The sequence below is a fragment of the Monodelphis domestica genome, chromosome 3, assembly GCF_027887165.1.
Source record: "Monodelphis domestica isolate mMonDom1 chromosome 3, mMonDom1.pri, whole genome shotgun sequence".
NCBI lineage: Eukaryota > Metazoa > Chordata > Mammalia > Didelphimorphia > Didelphidae > Monodelphis > Monodelphis domestica.
In genome coordinates, this window is record NC_077229.1 from 222,464,235 (window position 1) to 222,489,058 (window position 24,824).

The 24,824-nt window shown below is 37.3% G+C and overlaps 1 protein-coding gene across 9 annotated transcripts in view; it reads right to left on the reverse strand.

The window, feature by feature from the left end:
• The window catches only part of RIPOR2 (RHO family interacting cell polarization regulator 2), a 127,008-nt gene that overhangs the window by 34,348 nt on the left and 67,836 nt on the right, over nucleotides 1-24,824 (reverse strand). For 7 of the 9 annotated variants that reach the window (XM_001375399.5, XM_007487858.3, XM_056823519.1 and 4 more), the window contains 9 exons: nucleotides 24,099-24,225; nucleotides 22,056-22,211; nucleotides 18,890-18,968; nucleotides 15,890-15,913; nucleotides 15,157-15,210; nucleotides 12,734-12,883; nucleotides 10,665-10,728; nucleotides 4,015-4,058; nucleotides 403-528 (listed from right to left, as the gene is read on the reverse strand). In XM_001375399.5, the coding sequence (XP_001375436.2) occupies nucleotides 403-528; nucleotides 4,015-4,058; nucleotides 10,665-10,728; nucleotides 12,734-12,883; nucleotides 15,157-15,210; nucleotides 15,890-15,913; nucleotides 18,890-18,968; nucleotides 22,056-22,211; nucleotides 24,099-24,225 (824 nt within the window). Of the gene's footprint in view, nucleotides 1-402; nucleotides 529-4,014; nucleotides 4,059-10,664; nucleotides 10,729-12,733; nucleotides 12,884-15,156; nucleotides 15,211-15,889; nucleotides 15,914-18,889; nucleotides 18,969-22,055; nucleotides 22,212-22,590; nucleotides 22,744-24,098; nucleotides 24,226-24,739; nucleotides 24,799-24,824 lie in introns of those variants that run through there. The other 2 variants (XM_056823522.1, XM_056823523.1) reach the window with 2 other exon arrangements.

A 24,824-nucleotide genomic window follows, 5' to 3' on the forward strand; every position in this document is an offset into this window, starting at 1 on the left:
TGACTTCATTCATCATTTCATATACTCCTTCTCACAGAAAGGCCTCCCCGCCTCAATGCCAGGCACATTCCCCTTGTGAAGCATTTAGAGCAGAGTGGAAAAGGCAGGACTGGGAGCTGAAGTTGCAGGCTAAATGCCATGGATCCCAGCTGTCCATATTTCATTGCACTAGAATCACAGGTTAAACAGCACCATTCTCTGTATGCTGTTAGACTTGAGCTATTTTCTGGCTGGTTGAGCCAAATGACTTTTCTTTTTTATTCTTTTCTATTAGGGAAGGCTCTCTAGATTGAGACAGGGAAAAGAATAAATTTAGAAATGAAAGTGATGTAAAAACAAATGAAATGAATATGGCCAAAAAAAATTAAACAGGTAGTAGGAAGGAGTGTGTATGCAAAGTACCTTAATGGAAATTAATCCAGCTATCAAAGGCAGGAAAACCATTTCTTCTCCGTCCCAGCTCTGTTTGCCATTCACTTCTATTTTGCCTTTTAGTTTCCAACGCTGCCTGCCATACTTCATGAAAATCTAGTACACAAACAAGAACTCTTTATTTTCCCATTGTGTTTTAGCAAGCAAAGTTTAAAAGCACAAGTAAATAGAGCAACTACCCATTTTATTTATGCATCATTATATCGCTACTACTGTAGGTGCTTTCTGCACAATTTATATAAGGGGAAAAGACTTTTGAAAAAGGAATAATGAAAGAACTGATAGAGTTTGAATGCAGATTGAAGCAAGCCATTTTTTAAAACTTTATTTTCTTCATTTTTAAAAATGTGTCTTCTATAACATGATAAATATGAAAATACATTATATACATATATATAATACATGTATAATCAAAATAAAATTGCTTGCCATCTCAGAGAGGCAAGGAGGAGAGAGAGGAAAAAAAATTTGGTACTCAAAAATGTTCGAAAATAAATGCTAAAAATTGTTTTTACATGAAATTTGGAAGAAATAAAATCTTACTGATGAGAAAAGAAAAAAAATCAAATATAGCCCTACTATACAAACCAGAAAAAGATAAATCAGAGAAAGAAAATTATAGGCCAATATCATTAAAGAACATTTACTTAACATTTTTAAACAAAATCCTATCAGACTACAGTGACTTAATCCAAGAAATCATTCATTATGATCAAGTGGGATTTTTGTTTTTACATGTAATTGGGAAAAAAATAAAATGTTAAAGATTTTAAAAGAGAATAATAGATTTAGTTCTCTACAGGAGAAACACAATAGGTGATGGTAGTGGTGGTGGATCATCAATGATGACAGAGAGGGACATTATACTTTAGTAAAAAAGCCCAGTGGACTAGGGAGAAGCAGAAAGAAGTTCAAGTCCTGGGGGCTGCTTGGTGGCTCAGTAGATTGAGAACCAGGCCTAGAGACAGAAGGTCCAGAAGGTCCAGAAGGTCCTTGGTTCAAATCTGTGTGACCCTGTGTATTATTACCAATACACAGTATTGATTCTAAGACAGAAGGTAAGGGTTTAAAAAAACAAGAAAGAAAGTAGTTCAAGTCTGGCCATTTACTGTGGGAATGGGTGAGTTGTATGAACTCTCTGAATTTCCTTCTTCATCTATAGAAATGAGGGCAATCATATTTATAATAATTCATTAACAGAGTTGTAAGGAAAATGTTTTCAAGCTCTCTGTTGGTGAGCTATTATTATTCATTTCAAGCTGCTTATTAGGTTGTTCTTATTACAATAGAATGAGTTAGATTTGGCATTAGAAAGCCAGAGTAATAGTCCTAACTGCCATTTTCTAGGATTATGACTGCAGACATGCCCTTTAACCTCTGGGAACCTCAGAAGTCTCACCTAAATAAATGAGGACAATACTGGGAAAAAATGCATTATAGGTTTGCTATGGGAATCAAATGAGAGAATGTGCTTGAGTGTTTTGTAAACAGTAGAGCACTCTGTCAATGTCTGCTTCTGTTTTTGTTTCTTAATGATTTATTAAACACTTAATGTTAAATACTTGGTAGGGCAAGGGGACACTCCTGACCTGCTGATTTTATCATGCTTGCTGAGCCAAGGGTAGTGACTTTCCCATGGTCATGCTGCTATTCTGGGTCAGATGGAGGAAGGGCTTGAACCCAGTGAGGTCTGCATTGCCTCAAAGCTATCTCTCTTCTCTCTATCCATCCACCACACTTCTTAGACATTCATACAGCCAATTAAACTTCCTTTAAAACCATTTTCATTTAAATAAAAATCTTCACTTTTTAGTTACTGCCTATACCTCCATGTAGCCTCTGTCCATTCATTCACATTCATTTTCCTTTAATATTATTGTATTTTATGCATAATCTGTTCTAGTTTGGCTCTTTTTTTTTCCATTTTGTAGTGTTTTCTAAAGGTGTTTTCATACTTCTAGATATTCCTCTTATTTATCACATGGATCAAATAAGATAATATTTGGGAAGTGCTTACTTACTACAATACCTGGCATGAATTAGGTACTATAAAAATGCTTATTCTTTCCCTCCTCACTCTTCAGTGTTAGTTATACTATAGTAGAGGTGTCAAATACTCAATCAGTTGGCCCCATGGGGTCCATACTTCCCCTATCTCAGTGCTTCCAAATCAGATTAAGGTGTAATTTGGGAATGTTTTTAAAAATATATATATAAAAATAAAATATTGGTAATGTTACATTTAACACTATGTCAATATTCAGCTTTTTGGGATCCTTCTGTGTGGTTTATCCCCTCCTCCCCATTTCTATTTGATTTTGACATTGTACTATAGCGTTGCCCCATTCCAGGCATTCCATGAGAGACAGTGATAGGAAGTGGTTAGAGATCTGGGCTTAAAGTCAGGAAGACTCTGAGTTGATTCCTCCCTCTGACTCTGAGCAAATTATTTAACCTCTCTGCCCCAAGACTACTATCGAATACTAGGACTTTAGAGAAAGTGTTGACCTGCAGGGATAAGAATTTTCTTAATAAGAGCTCTCTCTAGCAGTGATATTGTAATCCCTATTCTATTCCATTACACTGATGTATCACATCAATGGGTTTGGGGGGAGGAAGGGAGAGAAAAAGAGTGGGGAGGAAGAAGTGGGGAGAGGATTAGGATACAGGAGAGTCTTCAGATAATATTTTTGGGGTGACTTTATTATTTGTCTTGTTAGTAGTGAAATAGTAAATAGCAATGATGCTCCATTGATTTAATTCCCCTTATTAGGGAAGGAAAAAGGGGAGGATTGGGAAGAAGAAAACTGAATTTCTACTTAGCAGCCAGAAATAAGGTAGAGAGAGCCTGCCCCCTCTCATGGAGAAGGGCAGTAGAGCAGTCTTTCACCAACTCTGAGCAACACAAATCTGGCTAAGATTCCTGGCTTGATGGGGGTGATAGGAGCTAGAATATAGTACTAAAACATTATCCTTCTGCATAGTAGGAGATGACTGTCTGCAGTAGTTTAGAGGGGTCTGATTTGGAGTAGAGACCAATTGGAGAAATGACCAATGGGGTTCTTTTCTAAAGGTCAAAATTTCCTTTCTTTCTCCTAATAGCACCCACACCTGGCTAATTTCATCATTTTTCAAAGTACAGTTTTTTGGGGTGGAGCCAAGATGGCAGCTTAGAAGGCAGTGAAAGGTGAAATCGCTTTGACAATCCTTCCAGACAAAGTACAGCTTATTAAAGAGGAACCATTTGTGAATGTGCATACCCTATAACAAAGGTCTTAATTAAATATTTTAATACAAGCAGTAAGAGGAAGGTTTCCCTTGTTGCTTGAAAATTTTAAGCTTCATACCTTAATATTAGGCATTAACATTAATCAATAGATTCTTTTAAAAAATTATTAAAAATATTTTTCCATGTTACATGATTTATTTTCTTTCCCTTCTCTCTTTCCTCCCCACCTCCCAGAGCCAACAAGCAATTTCACTGGGTTGTACAACATTGATAGATTCTTAAGTCAATAAATGTAAAATAAAGACAATTTTCTACATAACTCTTAACACAGCCAGAGAAGAAAAAGCACTCACTTCATATTGATCTCCGGGACAGAGCCGAGCAAAGCCAGCCAGCCCTGTAAGGAAACATGTAGTCAGTCAGCTACTAATATTTTTCCATTCAGGCAGGTTTCATCCTCTTTGAAAATCAACATTTTTTGCCTTAATACTTTTTCCTGGGGGGCAGCTGGGTGGCTCAGTGGCTTGAGAGCCAAGCCCAGAGATTATAAACTCCTTGTTGACAGGGACTTTTTTATTCCATCTTTGATAGGTTTCTCCCTAGAAGATTGCATTTCTACTTGGTTGAGTTGCTTTGAATTCTTCTTTATGAAATAATTTGAGTAATGATGGGCCGAAACTGATCTATCCATCTGTGACTACTCATCTGAGTGTCTCTTCTTCATAAATTCTTCCCAGGGGTCTACTTAATGTGCTGAGGGGCTTCCTCTAGATTTCTAGTTAATGAAAGGATATTAAGGGAACATGTAGACTATCTTTATTCCTTACTCTCATTATGCTACTAACTCATTTTTTTCCTGAGGTATTAAATCTCTCCAATGGTATCTTTTCTATAACTTTAATTTGTTTGTACAGTATACTTCACAAAGTCATATAATCTTGGGTTAAAAAAAAAAGGCTTCAGAATTTACCTAGTCCAACTACCCTGTCAAATCTGTTAGTGTAGATGATAACTCTTCTAGTGTGTGATCCTGCCCAAGTCAGTGAAATGATACCCTGCTGCCAGCTGGGAGAGTACCACGAAACAAGTAATAAATGGGCTAGGAAAAGGTTGCCTGGCTAAACCAAACTGATGGTTATTAGATTTCTACCCCAATGTCATACTTCCAACTCCCTGGTTATAACTTTGGCCAACTGAGGCAAAAATCAACCAGTCAACAAGCATTAATACAGAACCTCAAGGATAGGAGACCCTATGCTAGGTATAGGGGATACAAAGAAGCATCCTCATCCACCCACCCCCCCAAAAAAAGAAAAAGAAAGACACAATTTCTAACCTGAAGGCAGTGACATTACTTCAGGGTAAAAATAAATCACATATATATCACATCATTACCAATGAAAAGAAGGAGATTCTCCCTCACTGCCCCTCAGTTTCTATATTTTACCTTCCTCAAGTCACCCTTTGACTTTCCCCTCAAAGCAACTCTTGATATTCATTGTAACTAATTTCACCTATATACATAGCTTGTAGGGGAAAGGGAGAAAAGATAAGCAGTGTGATTTACCCAGTGATCTTCAATTTCTGCATGACCCCTTTAAGCTTAAATGTACTAGGTTTGAGGAATTGGCTTCCTTGGTTTTGAAGAAGTTTGCTGTTGCTGCTTTCTCATGAGACTCTTAAGAGTGCTTCCTCATTTGGCCTATCTGTATGACCCTGGGCAAGTCACTTAACTCCAACAGCCTGTCTTTTACAGCTCTTCTGCTCTGGAACCAATACTTACTATTGATTCTAAGACAGAAGGTAAGGATTAAAAACAAAAGCCCTTGCTCCCATCTCCCTGCTTTTCTGCCAAGGTGGTCTATGGGAGAAGAATACTAGTATGGTATCAGATTTTTTTTTTTAGATAAGTGGTTAGTTTTGATGATTTTCTTTTCTTTTCCCACTTTTAACTTCCTTATAAGGGATGAGTCTCTGGACAGGAGAGAGGAGAAGGGATGTTTTTGGAATATAAATGGTATGAAAACAAAATATATCAATAACATTCTATTTTAAAAAAAGTACCTGCCAAAGTCACCTCTTGCCTGTAGATGGCAGCAGTCTACCAGAACTTCGTTTTTGAAGAAAATTTTTTCCAAGTGATGATTAAAGCAAAGGATGAAAATACAGCCAAATCAAAGATTCCAACTTTTAGATTTAGATTTCTAAAAGCTTTAGAGGCTGTACTTAAAGCACTTGTGAAACAAACCACTCCTTTAAAAATTCTTTGAAAAATCCAAAGTTGGATAGACTTTTATATAGCCCCCCACCCCCAAACCCTTTACCTTCTATCTCAGAGTGGATAGGAAGTACTGATTCCAAGGCAGAAGAGAGGCAGGGGCTAGGCAACTGGGATTAAGTGACTTGCCCAGGGCCACAGGGAAGAAGTGTCTGAAGCTACATTTGAATCCAGGATTAAGCCTTCTCTAAGCCTGGCTTTCTATCCACAAAGCTACCTCCCTGCCCATTTATCTTAATAAAATATTAAGTAGATGCAACAAGATGATACTAAAAACTTTACGAGTTAATTCATGATTGAACCATCTGTATAGGGTGTCCAGTCTTTGAAGGAACAGGAACTTACAAAGATAAAGACTTATGGACAAGGATTTGTTGATGGAAAGCACGTGTTTGATTTGTAGGTCACCTAAACGATGGCCCTTATGTGCGGTCCTTCAGCTGACACCTCCATGCTTTCCCACTGGCCACCCTATGTTCCGCCTCCTAACTAATGCTCCAAATCACTGGTTGTCTTCAAAGCTCAGCTTATAATCTTCATGCAGCCTTTCTCAATGTCCCAACTGCTAGCACCTTTCTCCCCAAATCATAGCATCTATTTTACACATGTGTACATATGCAGATATATACACACATATATATCTCCACACGCCTCCACAGCTGGACAAGAACCCAGAGGAAAGGGACTGGTTTGCTTTGGTCTTTGTATTGACAGCACCTAGCATGATGCCTTGTCCATAATAGGTGATTATGGACCACAACTAACATTTATGTAGCACTTACTACATGCTAGGCTCTGTGCTAAGCACTTTACAATTCATACCTCATCTGATCCTCGTAACAATTCTGGAAGGTAGGGGCTGTTAGTATTACTTTATAGGAGTTAAGTGACTTGCCCAGGGTCACATAGCCAGGATGTGTCTGAAACCAGATCTGATCTTGTATCTTTTCTTGATTCTAGTCCCAGTACTCTATCTTCTATACAACCTAGCTGCCTAGTAATATGTGCTTGTTGACTGAAAGAAAGAAATGATCTTTTTATCACACTGGATATCAAAATAGTCAGTCTGAAAGTCCTGTGTAGAATGCAGCTTAAGTCATTCAGTGGCAGCTTGATGGGTCCTAACATCAATCCCTCCTTCCCTCTAGTGGGGAGACAGAGCACCAAAGGATCTTGATTTAGAAGGAATCATAGAGAACACATGTGATAACCAGTGGAATCATGCGTCAGCTATGGGAGAGGGAAAGGCGGGGGGTGGGGGGAGTGGGGGGGGGAGGAAAAGAAAACGATCTTTCTTTCCAATGAATGATGTATGAAAACGACCAAATAAAATAATGTTTAAATAAAAAAAATAATTAAAACTTGAAAAAAAAAAGAAGGAATCACAGAGGCCATCTAGTTCAATTTGAATTGCGAGAGGTGAAGAGAGTTGGCCCCAAATCATGGAACTAATAAGAGGAAGTAGCAGAGAGCAAGGATTTGAATTTAGGTGGTCTGACCCCAGATGCAACATGTTTTTCCCTGGACCAAGATATGACCTCTGATGAATAAAAAGAAGATGAGATAAAATACTTTCTAAGTCTTGAATTTTTAGAATCATTTAAAGACAGCATTGGAACAAGCAAATTAGAGGAGCAAGGAAGAAATTACCTGTCATAGCTATACCTAAGGGAAGAATTCATGAACAAAGAGATAGAAAGGATCACAGAAGGCAAAACAGATAATATTGATTACATAAAATTTAAAAGTTCTTGCACAAATGAAACTAGTGCAATTAAAATTAGAAGAAAAGTAGGTAAATTGGAAAGATCTTTTCATAGTAGGTTTATCTGATAAAAGTCTTATTTTAAAAGATATACACACTAGCCCTTACTACTCTTCTGCCTTGGAACCAATACCCAGTATTGATGCTAAGGTGGAAGGTAAGGGCCCTATAAATAAATAAAAGATATATAGAACTAGGGGGCAGCTAGGTGGCTCAATGGATTGAGAGCCAGGCCTAGAAACAGGAGATCCTGGTTTCAAATCTGGCCTCAAACACTTCCTAGCTGTGTGACCCTGGGCAAGTCATTTAACACCAATTAATTAGTCCTTGCAATTATTCTGTGTTAGAATTGATCCTAAGATACAATATAAGGGTTAAAAAAAAAAGGTTACTGATGTTTATGTTTAAGTCTGTTTGCTTGTTTTCCCCCTGAATTCTAGCTGCTCATGATTTGTATTTCTCTAGACCTTGCTAGTTTTATTTCTGGTTTGGTGGTGAGCCTTAGGTTATTTCCAAGGCTGAATCCTGCACTTTAGTCACATTGTTTCATATATATTTATACTGTCTACAAAATCTTTTCTTCATTGCAAGGATACTGCAATAGAAATGGCCACCCACACTGTCTTTATTTTCCCAAAGTGAGCTCTCTCTCTTTCTCTCTCCCTCCTTCCCCCCATCTCCCTTAGGACTTCCCACTCAAGTCTTCAATTCCCTAAGCCTCACTTTCTCCAAGTAAAACAAGGGCAAACAGTATTGCTGAGTTCTTCAGTTAACAGTAAGAGCTTTCCAATTTGGCAACAGGAGCATAAATCATTTAGATTTTCTAGTATTCAGATACTTTTTCCTTCCTCAGAAGCATGCTTTACACATGTGGCCTGACCTCATTTTCTCTGCTGTTCACTTCTTGGCATACAACTTTTCACCCCGGCGTATACACAGAATGTAGCCTGTGTTCACTAAGTGCTCATCCCTGGTTTTAACATGGTCCCTGAGTTTGCCCCAAAGCTATGTTTCATTTTGGTGTCATGCTCACATACCGTATTAAAGCTGCTTTAGGAAGGAGCCATTAGAGAACAGTCTCCTAGATGATATGCCCTCAGGAGCTCCCAAAAAGGTTTTTTTTTTTTTTTGGTGGGGTGTGGATTTCTTTTAAAATGGATTTTATGCATCTTTCCTTCTCTCTCTCCCTTCTCCACTCCCTTCTTTCACTTCCCCACCCATCCTGCTTTTCAAATGAGGACAATGGGAAATTTGGCGCTTCATTTTTTTGTACTCTGAATGTCCTAGCATCAGAACTACATAAGAACAAACTAAAAGTAACCCAAGCTAGAATTAAGCAGGATTTTATTGAAAGGCCAAAAAAAAAAGGCCATGTGGGTAGCCAGACTCCTTACACCTGTGCTCCCAACCATAATGCCAATCATGTGCCGATTTCTCAGCTCTGAAGGAAGGAAATTGGGAAAGAAGGCTAACCAATTATCAATTATTTGGTAGTAAGTTAATTCCACTAGTAAACGATTCAAAACGTCTAGAAGAGAAATTTGATTAGACCTTCAAAAATCCAAAAAGAAAGAAAAACAAAAAAAATACCCCCAAATCTGAACTGCCATTGTAAAGTAAGCAACAATGAGTGAACATAACTTGACAAGTACATGGATCATAGATTTTGATTCGATCTTAGAAGTCATCTAACTTTCTTTTTTTTACTGATGAAGAAACTGAGGACCTGAAAGATTAAAGGATGTGCCCAAGGCAGCAGAGAAAGGATTTAAACAGAGGTCTTCTAAATAAATCTATAGCCAATGCTCTTTCCATGTGGAAGCAAAATTATTAAGTCAAGACTTTATTAACTTGAGACATGGGGGGATTCTTTTGTAAGAAATCCATGAATGGCATCTAAAATGATTTACCACAGCTGCCAAAAAACAAATGTGTCCATTAATGGAGCCCAGAGCCCAGGCCACTCTGCTATTAAGTACATTCATCCCAACAGGCTTTTTTTGTGTCAAAACATGGCATGAAACTGGGGAAACTTTCAGGTACGAGGCAGGTGACTGAGTCACTCCAACATGAACCTCTCCTGTTGGGGTTTGGTTGGATTCAATTCCTTTTGCTTTTGACTCCATTACTCATGGAAGTAGTTAGTCCCCATTAGAAGTATAAAGATCAAACTGCTAGGAAAAATTTGGAATGATATGGCTTATATTCTAGCTCCACTTTACATTTGAGTTGAACATAAAAACACCAGCATGCTCTACTGATTGCTTTTTTAGACAGCACTTTCTGACCTCTGAGCTGTCTGTAATTCAGGTATAAACCATTAAGTGATACCTTTCCCCTCCCAAGATCCAGATTGTTTTTATATTTTAGAGCAGCTAAAGTGTAACGCTCTGGTATGTGTTCACATATTTACTTTTGCTTCATTAACCATCTGAAAGCCAACAGAGTGCTAAGTGCTATAAGGAAAGAAAAGGGTGCATTCTCTAGTGAGATAATCACTAAGAAGGCAGGCAGGCACTGTATGCTGTGAATATTAGCTGGGGTTCTAGGAGCTTAGTATGTCATGGGATTGGGCATAGAGATGAAATGGATCAGAAAGGGAGGAGTAGGGAAAGGCATTAGGTCTTTGCATTTAAAATCAAAACTATGTGCTGTTTTTATTGTTATTCAATCATTTTCAGTTGTGTCTTTGTAACCTCATTTGGGATTTTCTTGGCAAAGAAACTAGAATAGTTTGCCATTTCCTTCTTCAGTTCATTTGATAGATGAGGAAACTGAGGCAAACAGGGTAAAGTGACTTGCCCAGGGTCACACTGCTAGTTTCAAACCCAGCACTTTATCTACTACCACCTAGTTGCACTATCTTTATAATATATTAACAATAATATATAATTAATGGTATTTAAATTAGGTGTATTATAGAGCCCTGCAGCCAATCTGGAAGTAATTTTTAAAATTACCTTTCATCTTGATGGAAAATTCTCCTAGAAGCTGCTCCAGCTCTGCTTCGATTGTGCACATATTCTGTGAAGGAAAACATAACATCTGCATCAGACCAAACTTCCTTAAAAAAACAAAACAGAAGAAAAAAAAATCTTGTGCTTCTCCTTTTCCTTTTTTTAAAACTGCTATTGGGGGCAATTCAATGGATTGAGAGCCAGGCCTAGAGAAAGAAACTTCAGGGTTCAAATCTGGCCTCATATATTTCCCTAGTTGTGTGACCCTGAGCATGTCACTTAATCCCCTTTGACTAGCCCTTTTTAGAACCAATACACAGTGCTGATTCCAAGACAGAAGGTAAGGATTATTTTTAAAAAAGAAAGAAAGAGCTGATTACTGTGAAAATGGTAGAGCTATGTAGGAAGGAGCTAGAAATTGATTACATGAACCAACAAATCATATTTATGTTGAGTCCATAAAATGAGTTTCTACTGTACAATTGAGGCACATAATGCAAGGATTATCTCCTTAATTTTGTAAATGAGGACATCAAAACTCAGAGAGACATATCTAATCAGTGCTGGAGCTGGGGATTCAACCTAACATCTCCTCACTTTGCCAAGTCTAGTATTCTTTCCATTCCCCATATAGCCTTAAGAGAATAACAATATACTTTATGTATGGTTGTGTAGCTATATAAGTCAGGGACAGTGCAGTAGAACACGAAAAATGTCAAGGAGAACAAAGTTATTTGTTTGGTTCAGCAAGGCATCAGTGAAACCAAATGACATGACCTTAAGGTCTGTGAACACTTTTATTTACTCTCTCTGACTTTACTCTTACTCATGAATGCCAACTTTATTCTTACTCATGAATGCCAAACCTAGAATATTGGACTTAAATGCTAAAAAAGTTACTTTTCATCCTAGGAGAAAGATGAAAAGGAATGGAAAAATACTTCCAAGTTAGACAGTCCTGAGGGTATAAACTCCACCTGCTTCATTCATTTATTCATTCAATAAACAATTAATGAGTGCCTACTGTGTACAAGGCTCTGCCACTAAGAGGAATACAAAGAGTTTTCTTCAAAGCCTTCAAAGAGTTTATCTTGCAAAGGAGAAAAGATATATGCAGTACACCAAAAGATAGAATGTGATCATGTAAGAATGGTACAAAGTATTATAGTTAAAATGGAGAGTGAGATCACTCATGATTGTCCTTGAATATACGAAATATGGAAACTAACAACCAAACAAGACCCAAACTCACCTTCAAAACAAATTCCCACAGATAGCCAAAAAAGGGCAATAGAAGAGAAGAGCTTATTCAACTTTGGGGGTGGGTGAGGTTGCAGGGGGAGGATGGGACAAAGTAACCACTTGCTTGGTGCTTGTTTCTTGGAATGACTATTTAGTGACTAAATGGACTATTTACCTCTGAGAAAAGATATATGCAGTACACCAAAAGATAGAATGTGATCATGTAAGAATGGTACAAAGTATAATAGTTAAATGGAGAGTGAGATCATTCATGATTGCCCTTGAATATAAGAAATATGGAAACTAACAACCAAACAAGTCCAATACTTACCTTCAAAACAAATTCTCACAGATAGTCAAAAAAGGGCAACAGAAGAGAAGAAGAGCTTATTCAGCTCTGGGGATGAGTGGGATTACAGGGGGAGGATGGGTCAAAGTAATCACTTGCATGGTGCTTGTTTTTTGGAATGATTATTTAGTGACTGAATGGACTATTTACCTCTGAGAGAAGATATATGCAATAAACCAAAAGATAGAATGTGATCATGTAAGAATAGTACAAAGTATAATAGTTAAAATGGAGAGTGAGATCATTCATGATTGCTCTTGAATATACAAAATACAGAAACTAACAACCAAACAAGCCCAATACATCACCTTCAAAACAAATTACCACAGATAGCCAAAAAAAAAGTGTGATAGAAGAGAAGAGCTTATTCAGCTCTGGGGATGAGTGAGACTTTAGGGGGAAGGTGGGTCAAAGTAACCACTTGCATGGTGCTTGTTTCTTGGAATGACTTTATTTAGTGGCTGAATAGACTAGTACATACCTCCGTATATTCCTTGTAGCTCCTATTAATTTCAGATAAACTCTCTTTGGCAGCTTTGCTGGCTGGGGAGGTGGCAAATGCTTGCTTCATTTTGCTAGCACCATCTTGGAGTCGTCTTTGGATACAATAAGCTTCATAGAGTTCATCCACCTGGTCATGATAAAAACATTTAAGTCTTCAGACAAAGGTAGCCTTCTTTGAGGGGAGAAATTATAATACTTCAAGTTTTGACACTAGCAGCAACTTTTTCACTTCTGAAGGACACTATTACTAAGTAAATCTAATTAGGTTTAAATTACTTGTGTTCTTATTTCTGGACTAGCTCTTTGGCCTCTGAAGAAAATTAAAAATGGATATTACTAGCATAGCTGTGAGTTGAATATTTTCTCTCTTAAGTTTAATAAGGTTTAAGTTTTTTTCCTTTAAAAGCAAATTTCTGATTTTCCAATGAAAAGAAAAGTAACTACTGGTTATAGTATTTCCTGTTTTTCATCTTTCCCCCTCTTCTGTATGGGGTGACAATTCTACTTAATACAGGTTAAAGCAATTTTTAGAATGACACAAAATCTTTTTGTTAAAAATCCCTTGTGACTATCCATTGGCTCAATCAGGCCTTAAAGGGGCCTTCTGGAACTTGAAGAGAATAGCTGCATGGACCTAGCTCTTTCCCTTTTGGCAACGAATTGAGTGGTGTCTTATAGAGTCTGTTAATGAAAAATATTCATTGTTTTAATGGCATAGGGGACATAGAAGGAAAAGAACTAATCAAGATGGAAAATTCTTCTCTGGTTAATTTTCTAGAAAAGGAAGAAAAGCAGAAGGAAAAGCTCTGTGGGCCTTAAAGTGAACTGGACCTAGGATGAAAGCCTAAAATGATGTTCCCAATTTTAAATATAGACTCTCTAACCTTTAATTTAATGCATGTCAATAAAGAAAAACCAATTTTCCCTACAGATAGATTTTAAAATCATTTGGTTGGGTAATTAAAACTGTAGAGTGAACATTTGCAAATTATTGCAATAGCTATGCTTCTGTGCATTGATTTATAAAAATGTGTATGTATATTTAAATATACAAATAGAATTGAAAAGTAATAAAGCCAAAAACTCTCCTCTGCCACCCAAGGACCAGTATCAGTATTTCTTAGTTACAACCTTAGAATGTAATTTACCAATTTAAATTCTTGGGACTGCATTTAAAAAAAATTATTATATGTATTTTTTAATTTCTGGAAACTCTAAAGAATAACCATTTAGATAGTAATAATTTGATTTTTAAACCCTTCCTCCCCAATATAGAATTGATTCTGTTTCTAATGTCAAAAGATACATAGAAAGTTTTAGGAACTAGCTTCAACACAATTTTTTCCTCTTGTAGTAGCTCACAACAAAGATGAAACAGGAAGAGAGTCAAAAATGGAGCAAAACTCTTAGGGTTTCTGGCTTGTTATTTTTTATTTGGGGAAGAAGTGATGGTGAAAAACAACCAGTTAAGGGGTAAGAAGGAAGATAATTTTCAGATAATGCCCTGTCATTAATACATGGGGCAAATATGGAGAGAGCTAGCAGACAAATTCCATGAGATGGAAAAATTAAAATAAAGAACACCAACCTGGCAAAAAATTCGAAAATGAGGGGATGCCCTCTGGTTGGGGAATGGCTAAACAAATTGTGGTATCTGTTGGTGATGGAATACTATTGTGCTCAAAGGAATTATATGAACTGGAGGAATTCTATGTGAACTGGAATGATGTCCAGGAACAGATGCAGAGTGAAAGGAGCAGAACCAGGAGAACATTGTACACAGAGACAGATACACTGTGGCACAATTGAATGTAGTGGACTTCTCTACTAGCATCAATACAATGATCCAGGAAAATTCTGAAGGACTTATGAGAAAGAACACTATCCACATCCAGAGAAAGCATTATGGGAGAACACAGAAGAAAAACAACCACTTTATCACATGGATTGATGAGGATATGATTGGGGATATAGATTCTGAATGATCACCCTAGTGCAAATATCAATAATATCGAAATAGATCCTGATTAATGACACATGTAAAACACAGTAGAATTGTGCATTGGCAACTAGAGAGGGGTGAGAAGAGGGGAGGGAAAGAACATGAATCATGTAACCATGGAAAAATTTTCTTAATTAATCAATTAAACAAAATTTTAAAAATATATTAAAAAATTAGTCCCCCCGCCCCCCAATAAATAAAGAACACCAGCCACTCATAGATGTTATTCTGAATCTTCCTTCCTCCCTTCCCCATTGCCTCCTCTGGGCCTTGATTTCTTGCCTGTTTGAAAGTCACTTATGCAAGGAATTCCCCATGGACCCAATTCATGAAAACCTGTATTGATCAGTAACTTAAGAACTGGAAGTCAGAGGAAAAATGATAGGAACTTCAATTACCTTACTAATGTGAAACTCCAGTCGTCTTATGTATCTTTCGATTGTTTTGATTTGCTAGATTAAAAAAAAAAAAGAGAAGTTTGAAAAAATAATCATTTGAAGCCTAATTTAAATTAATACAGATACATTCCTTTATTGAAATAGCTATCAATCAATAAAATATGGTGCTGAACATTTCTTAATCCCTCCCAAACCCTCTCTTACACATAGGCTTGTTGGAAGATATTGACTTAAATAAGAATAGGTATTTTAATGAATTTTAACTTCCTTAAATTTCTTCTATTCCTCTCTCTGAACACATAGAGCAGATAATAAAGTTGTGTTCATGATAATTCTGAAATGAAATTGTTTTTTCCTAGGGTATGTGCTAGCTGCTTTTCTGTGTACTTTTTTAAAAAGCAGCACTCTTTTCCTACTAAAAAAATTAAGAAATTCAAAGTACTTGGAAAATGAAATGTTTTATCAATAAGTGAAAGACTATTGAGATATTTTAGGAATAAGACCCAAGTTCTCAAGCACATTCTGAGGCTGGGAGTCTGGAGACAGGTAGTATAACTGCCAAAATGAGATTCAATTCTTGGTTAGTTTTGTAAATAAAAGATTATATTATCAAGAAAACCAAGAATAATCAGTTTTTGAGATGTCCTAAGGGATTTACACAAGTCCTAAGGAATTTACCCTTGTCCAAGCCAATGAATAGCCAAATAAATGAAAAGAAGGATGTGTTACTTACCTTGTCTAAGTCATATAGAACACCCTAAAATGAAGAAAGGGACAAAAAAATTAAACTATTTCTTCTCCCAAATTGCTATTGAAAGTGTTGGAGAAAGCTAGCTTGCATTTTTTTAACCTTTGTCTCTTTGGTAATAACAATTGGCCCCATTTAGTGCTCTTTTTGCTATAAAACAGAATAAAACAAAAAACCCCAAACCTCTGAGGGTCTTCCAAGACCATTTGGACTATTGAGCTTTGGTGACAAAGCTTTCAAAATATCTAAAAATCAATCTTTTTATTACTCCATTTACATTTACTCTGAAGAGAATAGGTGGCTGGTATTATTCTTCATATTTTACAGAGAAATTGAGACACAGAGAATTCAAATTCTATCCCAGGGTGTCTATCTGGTATATTCTGAAGACCAGTGGAATCAATTCCTTGCAATCATAATATTGTTCTTTCAACTATACTCAAAACCATACCCAATCATCACTAATCTTATAAGTAGTGTTTTTCATGTTTTATACACTGCAAATTGAATACAATCAACATCCAAATAAATATTAATTTACTACTCAAAGTAGTCACTTTGAGAGGCTAGAGATACTCATTCTCCAAAATACAGCAAGGTCTCAAAAAACAATTTCAAAATTTCTCTTTAAAATTGCTTCAGAGCTAGAGAAGACTAATTGGGAGACATTTTGCAGAAATGGCCAATGTGAGAATTTATCTTGCTTGACTAAATGTTTATAACAGGGGTTTTGTTTTTCTTGCTTTCTCAAGGTGGGGATGAGGAGGGCAGTGGGAGAGAAAGAAGGTGGATCTTCAAAAAGAAAAAACATACTTGAGATCCAGTTCATCAGCCACATAAGTTTGTGTTTCATTAGAATATAAAGTTATTGAGGACAGCAGATGTGTCTTTGCCTTGTCACATGTATGAAGTCCTTCATAAATACTTGCCAAAGAAAACTGGTTTCATTCATATCCCTTTTCTTAAATCTAAATTAGTATTACACATTAATCATATCCCATTCTTCACCACACTTGGTCCTGAACTGTTTTTGACTTGTTTCAAAAAGGAAATCCACTCTCAAAAGATTCATCTACTGAGGAGATCATTGAAGCATCATTGAAATTTTGCTACCATTAAGGGGATCAAAAAAGTATTCTATAAGCTTTTGGCGCTGGAACCAATAGCAGTCGCTATAGCTAGACTACTTGAAGGGCATGGTAGAAGGGAAAGAGCATTGGCTCATGAGTCAGAGGATCTGAGTCCCAAAACACTAATGTTATTCATGTGACCTTGAGCAAATCAGTTAACCTCCTTGGGGCCCCATTTTGCCATCCATAAAATGAGAGAGTTGTAGTTAATGACCTCAATCTCTGTATCTATGGTCCTATGATCATCCTTAGGAGGGTAGGACAGAGTGCATATATGGGAGAGACAAGTAGGGGAGCATTACCAGGAGGAAAATCTATGCAGCATAAAACCTGGGAGTCCACCTTGGAGTCCAAAACATAGAGAAGGCAGAAAAGGATTATAGGTATGAAGCACTTTAACATCATCTAGTCCAGAGATTTTTAATCTTTTTTGGTTTCATAGACTCCTTCAGCAGCCTGATGAAACTTATGGTCTCCTTCCCAGAATTCCGAAAGGAAATACATTATATTGCAATATAGTTATAAAAATACAAAAAATAAAGGAAAATATAAATATGAAATAATATTTATAGTCAATGTATGTTTATTATATATAACATATTTAATAAAATAAAAATATAAATCAAATATAAGATTAAATTAAAACAGTCCAAAATAAAAAACAAACAAACCCTGGTTAAGAAGTTCTGATGTAACCTTAACCCATCATTTTATAGCTGAGTAAATTGAAAGAAATGAAAGGATTTGCCCAAGATCACAAAGCTCAAACTCAGGTTTTACTATCTCCATACTCAATGCACTTTCAGATTCATTCACTTTGTTTCCTATCTTTACACTTATGTTGCTCACATTGACCTACTAACCTCAATTGAGATTACAGACTCAGTCTAAAGGCAATACAGTGAAAAAGCATTGAGCATTATTACTCAGGTCAGACTGAGCCATTTTTGCTTTTAGGCTCTCAGAAACACACAAGTACTCAAGTTAGGTAATGGTGAGAAATGGCTATTCTCTAAACCATTCAACCATAAATAACACAACTGCCCTCTTCCCTTCCAGAATCCTTCTTTTTCTTCCTCTTCTCTCTCATCCACACTAATAATGTCAGCATTTATAGGATCAGAGATTAGGATGTGACTTCTGAAGCCATCAAATCCAACACTCATTTTACAAAAAAGGAAACTGAGGCACAGGGACTATTTGCCCAGGATCATATGGCCTATAAGTGTCTGAGGCAATACTATAATCCACGTTCTTTTGATCTATGCCTAGTTCCCCTTTCTCCTACATCATGCTGCATTTCAAAGTCACAGGAAAACTGGTGATTTTATTTTTAGTTAGAGATGGGCATTCATTGTATGATCAGAATGTCCAAGGAATTCCTAAACCTTTGTGATGTTCTGTATTTGTGCTTCTCCTCAAGGGGTTCCCAATCTAGAGCCGTTCTTTCTTTTGCTGCTTCTCTGACACCTACCTCTATCATGGTGTTTCCTTCATCAAGGAAAGAATGATAGTGTTTTGGATTCCATTAGCCTGTCCTGTCAACATACTAGGAACACAAGAATGTATACATAAAACAGCCCACCTCTCTGTGTTGTTTCTCCTTTCTTTTGAGCTCTGGATTTTCATTCAACCTAACCTCTTCGCAAAACAATTACAACAGCCAATAGACAGCATATTGATGACCTTAAAATGCGTAAAGATGGGAGATAGCAATTTACGACTGAGACCTGCTTTTCTTAATAGCTCTCTTCCCCACTCGTACCTTCCACTGCAATTTTAAGTACCTGGCAGATAAGTCTCTGTCATTGAAACCAACAGATTGTTAATGTATTAATGACAAGATCGTACTTACCAGGCGAGAGTTTCTTCTCATGTCTTTTAACTGAGCAGTCAACTTGTCCAACTCTGTCTGATGAAACTCCAGATACTCACTATAAAGATAAGGTCAGAAAGGCAATTGTGAACTCTGCCTTACGTCAAAGGAAATCTGGTGATGACTAGGGACCTCTTCCAATTCCCCTGGAAGGAAGATTATGCAGAGAAGCCTTGTTTTGTGGACACCTACAGCTTCTTCTCATTGTTTTATTACAAATTCTGGGGCACTAATTTTTGCTATCATGTGAGTGGGGAGGTGGATCCAATATGGCAGAGTGGCAGGAAGATGTATGGTGAACTCTTTTCCCCCCCAACTCATTTAAACAGTTATAGAAAATACACAAGACCTAGAGATGCAAGGTCATGGGTTCAAATGTGGCTTCAGACACATCCTAGCTGTGTGACCTTGGGCAAGTCACATAAGCCCCCATTGCCTAGCCCTTACCTCTCTTGCCTTGGAATAATACATATTATTGTTTTTTAAAAAAGAAAAAAATACATCAAAACAAATCTTTATTAGGAATAGCAAAGTCATCTTTCTAGCTCAGGTTGACAAAGGGAGACAGACAGGCCTTGCAGGCATCACAATGAGTGATAATTAAGTAACCAACACAACAATGAGAAGCTGTGCCTCTGGCCAAGAAGAGGTCCCAGACCTGGCAGAGAGAAGCTTACACATGTGCAAAGTACAGAAATAGGGTGCAAACTGGTGGCTCTGTTGCTCACCACCAGTTCAGGGTCACAAATCCAGGGCTAACTGAGAAAAGAACATGTAATGAGGGAGAGCATTCCAGAGTGACAAATGGTTTCAAGCCTTAGGGGGTGTGCTAAGTAAGGGGCAAATTCCAAAACCAGGAGCAGCTTAGGGGCAGGGTAGGGTTTCAGTTCCAGCTTCCAGGCCAGTCTGAAGCATGTAGTAACATAACCAGGGCAGGAATCTCAGACCAAAGGGGGACTTAAAGTTCTGTACAGCAGGCTAACAGTGCCTGAGCCTAAGAAAATACCAATGAGGATAAGCCCACAAACCTGTTGCTCAGATCTAAACCCAAGAACTTGCAGAGCACAGACCAGAGGGACAGCAGTTAGACTTTGCCCAGGCTTTGAATACTTTGGAGGTACTAAAAGATTGCTGTGTGACCCTGAGCAGGTCACTTAACTCCCATTGTTTAGACTAGTCCTTACCATTCTTTTGCTCTGGAACCAATACATAGTATTGATTCTAAGATAGAAGGCAAGGGTTATAAACAAAAAACACATATAGGAGTCAAGAGAAACATAAAAGTAAACATAAAAAAATAACAAAGAATTAAACAAGGGTAATATACATGTGTCTGCTCCCCCCCTCCCCTAGCAATCCTGTCATCCACAGACAGAGGGAGTCTAGAGAATTTAGGAATGGTTCTGTTTTGATAATTTTGAAAGAAGAGTAGAAAGGGAGGGGAATAGAGGTTTAGTAGGTGGGGGGAAAGGAAGAAAGATAAGGAAAATTATTTCATAAAATTGGAATATGCAAGCAGAAGACTAGACAAATGAAGGAGGAATGGAAGAAGCAGCTGGGAAAATTTCACTCAACAGGAAAATAGGATATTAAAGAGAGAAGGGAGAAAAGGGAATAAGAGGGAGAATAGGTTAAGGGAAGGATTAGTCCCAACAAACTAAACTCTAACTAAGGATGCAAATAAATATCTGTAACAATTCTTTTGGTGGTAGCAAAGAATTGAAAACTGGGGGAATGCCAATCAATTGAGGAAGGCAAATAAGGTATCCACTACAAATATGATAGAATATATTATACTAAAAGAAATGATAAGTGATGGTTTTAGAGAAACTTGACGAGACTAGTATGAAGAGAGACAGAGTAAACTGAGAAGAATCAGGAGAGCAATTTATACCATAACACCATCATAACTATTAACAATTTTAAGAGACTTAAAAACTTTGATGAAAGCTATGATCAACCATTATTCTAAAAGAACAATAATAAATGCTACCTGCCTCCTGACAAAGAGGCAATAGACTAAATATTTAGAATGAGGAACATTTTTTTACATGACCAATATGGAAATTTGGTTTGTATGACTATATATTAGCTGAAAGGTTTTTGTTCTTTTTAAAATTATTATTGAGTTGGAGGGCATGGAAGGAGAAGAAAAATAAATATTTGATAACTAAAGATTATTTTTAAAAATTAAAATTTTAGAAAAAGACAAATATTATGTGGGTAGTGAGAAAGGATGACACCAAATTGATTGAAATGCCAGGAAGTAGGCAGAGTTGTAAGAAAAAACCTAGGTGATATCTTTAGCTTTAAGGTCAATCAGTAATTATTCAATAAAAACTTATTAACCACCTACAAAATGACAGGTGCTGTGCTTAGCCCAGGATACTAAAAGAGCAAAAGATAATTCCTGCTGTCAAGGAGTTTATAGTCTAAAGGGAGAGACAGTACAGAAACAGAAATACACAAGTTAAACTAAGGATAGGATAAAAAGAAAGTATTTAAAGGAGGGAAGGCCCTAGAATTAAGGAGAGTTGCAGAAGGCTCCCTTTAAAAGGTGGTATTTTAGTTGGGAAGCCAGAAAGGTCAGTAGTTGGAGTGGAGAAGGAAGAATATTCCAAGCATGAGGGACAGTCAGAGAAAATGCCTTGGAGCTGAGAGATGGAGTGTCTTGTAACAAATAGCCAAGAGGCCAGTGTCACTGAATCAAAGAGTATGTATCTGGAGGTAGCATGTAAGAAAACTGGGATCTGGGATTTAAATCCAACTCTTCTGACTCAAAATCTAGCAAGCTTTCCACTATACCTCGCTGTCTCAGACTTGAATTAAAAACATGCCATGAAAGCCCCACCTATGTTAAATCTTCAGGAATGGGGTGGAACATTTCTCTGATTTCTTTTGGTCCTGTGCAGGATATAGGACCCACTAGATATTTTGAGAACATCTCATAAGACCAGCAAATTAGCTATTTCCAAAGGCATGGTTAGAGTTTGAATTCTGAATAAAGAAAGGAAGGGAAAAGAGAAGGGAAGAAGGAAGAATGAAGGAAGGAAAGAAAAAGGAGCCAGGGAAAGAGACAGAGAGATGAGAAGGAAAGATATGGTTTATAAGCAAAAAAGTCACTCAGTTCAAAGTGCTTACTTACTCAAGTCCATTCTTTAGGAACCGGTAGACCTCTTCTACCCTTTTAGGCTGAGGCTCTTTGGGAGGGCCATTGGCTTTGTATCCTAAATTGTGCATCTTCTTCAGTTTGGCCTGAGGCTTCTTGAGTGCTGAAGTATTTTCAATGAAGGAATTACACCTACAAAATGAAAAAAAGTCAAAACTGTTCAACACGAAGCATTTATGAGGAAAAAACTCTGCCCAAAAGGTGCTTTGGGGTTTTATCATCTCTTGTTTAGACTCCAGGGGAATACAAACTTTCCTCTGTGTGTTGACAGATTTGAATTATTCTGCTTTAGCCTCACAGTATTTAATTTGTTACTCACTGAAATATTTTTTGGTAAATGCTAATTAGCTAACACTCAGAGATTGGCCCCAGTTAGGTGATACACTCCAAAGAAAAGTCATGTGTGCCCAATGGGAACCACAAAAGAGAAAAACACAAAGGCCCTGAGATAAGTAGAAAGAATAGATAGGCTCTTGGTCAAGTCTGTAAAATTAGATATGTTTCAGAGTACCAGGGGCAAGCTCCATCGCTTGTGGAATTAGTGTCCCCATGCTAGAGTCATGAGTTTCCCAGCTACCGCACATTAGAGTGAAGTAAATACACACACAGCCCCCACAATGACAACTTTCCCATGTTGCAGTTTTATGGAGTGGGAGGGAGTGCAAAATTCTTCTGAGCTCACTGGGACACAAGATGCTTCAATGTAACACTAGGAGTAGATGTTTCTTCATAGCAGTTGCTGAGTCAAACAGAGCCAGCCATCAGTGTCAAGAGGACCACTTCAACAAAAATCAGCTCAGCTGTGTGGCTGTGACAAAGTTCCTGGGACTCCTATCATTAGGAATAGGTGACAAGACAGGTCCAGGCCATCTAGCAGAAATGATCATACTCTACCAGCAATTCATAACCAACCTCGACCACTCTCTGTGAGCCTGTGTTTTTGTGATCACAGCCCAGCCATGTAAATTTTACAAACTGTACAGCACGAGGTCATGTGGGTGAGAATGCTATCAGAGGCTTGAGATGTGATTCTTGGAGGGCAGTGGGGTTTAGTGGAGAGACAGATCCTGGACTAGGGAGTCAGAGAGCCTTGGTTTAACTCCCAGCCCCAACATTTGCTACCCATGGGACAATGAGCAAGTCAGCCTCTTTGTTTCTTAATTTCCTCATCTGTATAATGAAGGTATTAGACAAGAGGATCCCCTTTAGCTCTAAATCTCTGACCTTATGATTCCACATTTTTGGAAAAGATCCAAGGTAAGTTCAATGGTATTTTGCTTATTTGCTTATATTTTTATAGTGAACCAAAAAAAAGTCCTATCTCAGAACAGACTTTGAATCCGTGCAAGATCAGTTTTAAATTGGGTTATAGGGGACAGCTGGGTAACTCAGTGGATTCAGAGCCAGGCCTAGAGATGGGAGGTCCTAGGTTCAAATCTGGCCTCAGACACTTCCCAGCTGTGTGACCCTGGGCAAGTCACTTAACCCCCATTGCCTAGCCCTTCTGCCTTGGAACTAATACACAGTATTGATTCCAAGATGGAAGGTAAGGCTTTTTTTTTTTTTTAAATTAGGTTATATGTCCAAGGGAACTGGAGACTCACTCCCATTCCCCCCAATCCCCTCGCCCCCAGTGTGTCCTGAAGATGACATCTGTTCTCCCAGAGCCAGCCTGCCAGGGGCATAGTCTTAATCTTTAGCACAATGTAATAAAACATCATTCATAGTCTCTGAATTCTGTATGCCCATTGGGAAAATGTATTGAATATGCAGACAGTTTCCAAAATAAAAACCATCCATACACATCGCTAATTTACCCTAAACCTTCAGAAATATCTCCTTTGCTAAAGGAATCCAAATTAAATAATTAAAATTAAAAAAAATTAAAAAAAAACAGTTTGGTTTACATTCTTGGCCAGAGAGGCAGTGCCCTCTACTCAAAAGGAGAAAGCAAAAACCCAGGGTTCACTTTCATTCTCAAGTTGCAAGCATCACCAAAGAGGACTATTTGGTACTTGCCTGGATCGCCTTTCTTGAAGACCACTGAAACCAGCAAAGGACTGGCTTCTAATAATCCCATTGGGACCTCCAGGGGAGAATGACTGAGATCCTACCAACATGATTTCTGGGAGTCTGGTTGATATTCCTGGTAAAATAGAGAGTATGTTAGTGGCAAATGGAAAAAAAAAAAGGTATAAAGTTTATCAATACGAAAATGAGGTAACAATGCCATAAGATGATATGAGTCATGAGATGTTTAGTAAATATCTCATGTTGTAATGTTGTAATAAACATTAGATGTTTATTAGACTCCTTTTTTCTGTATTACACAGACCTGTTTAGACGAACTATTCAGGTTTCAGATGAATGAAAAACTATTAATACTGATTTACAAAGACATAAATCTAAAAATCTTAAAACCAATCATTTCAAGTTCTCTTCAGTGATTACTTTTTATCATGCTAAACTCTACATTCTATAGAATTAAGATTTTTGAAATATATGCATCTAATTCCAGTTAGGATAAATAAAAACAAAGCCAGATTTATAGTTAAGTTCAGATAGAAAAAGAGAAATATAAAATTTTAAATTGAAATCCATGTTGTAAAATTAAGGTGAAAAGTGTTCTTTTTATTTATTTTAAAAGAGATAAAACTAACCTCAAACTCCATGTTCTAAATTTTCCAAGTAAGTTTTACAAGAGATCTGGACAGAGGGAACAGAAAGACAGGAATTGTGGGTGGG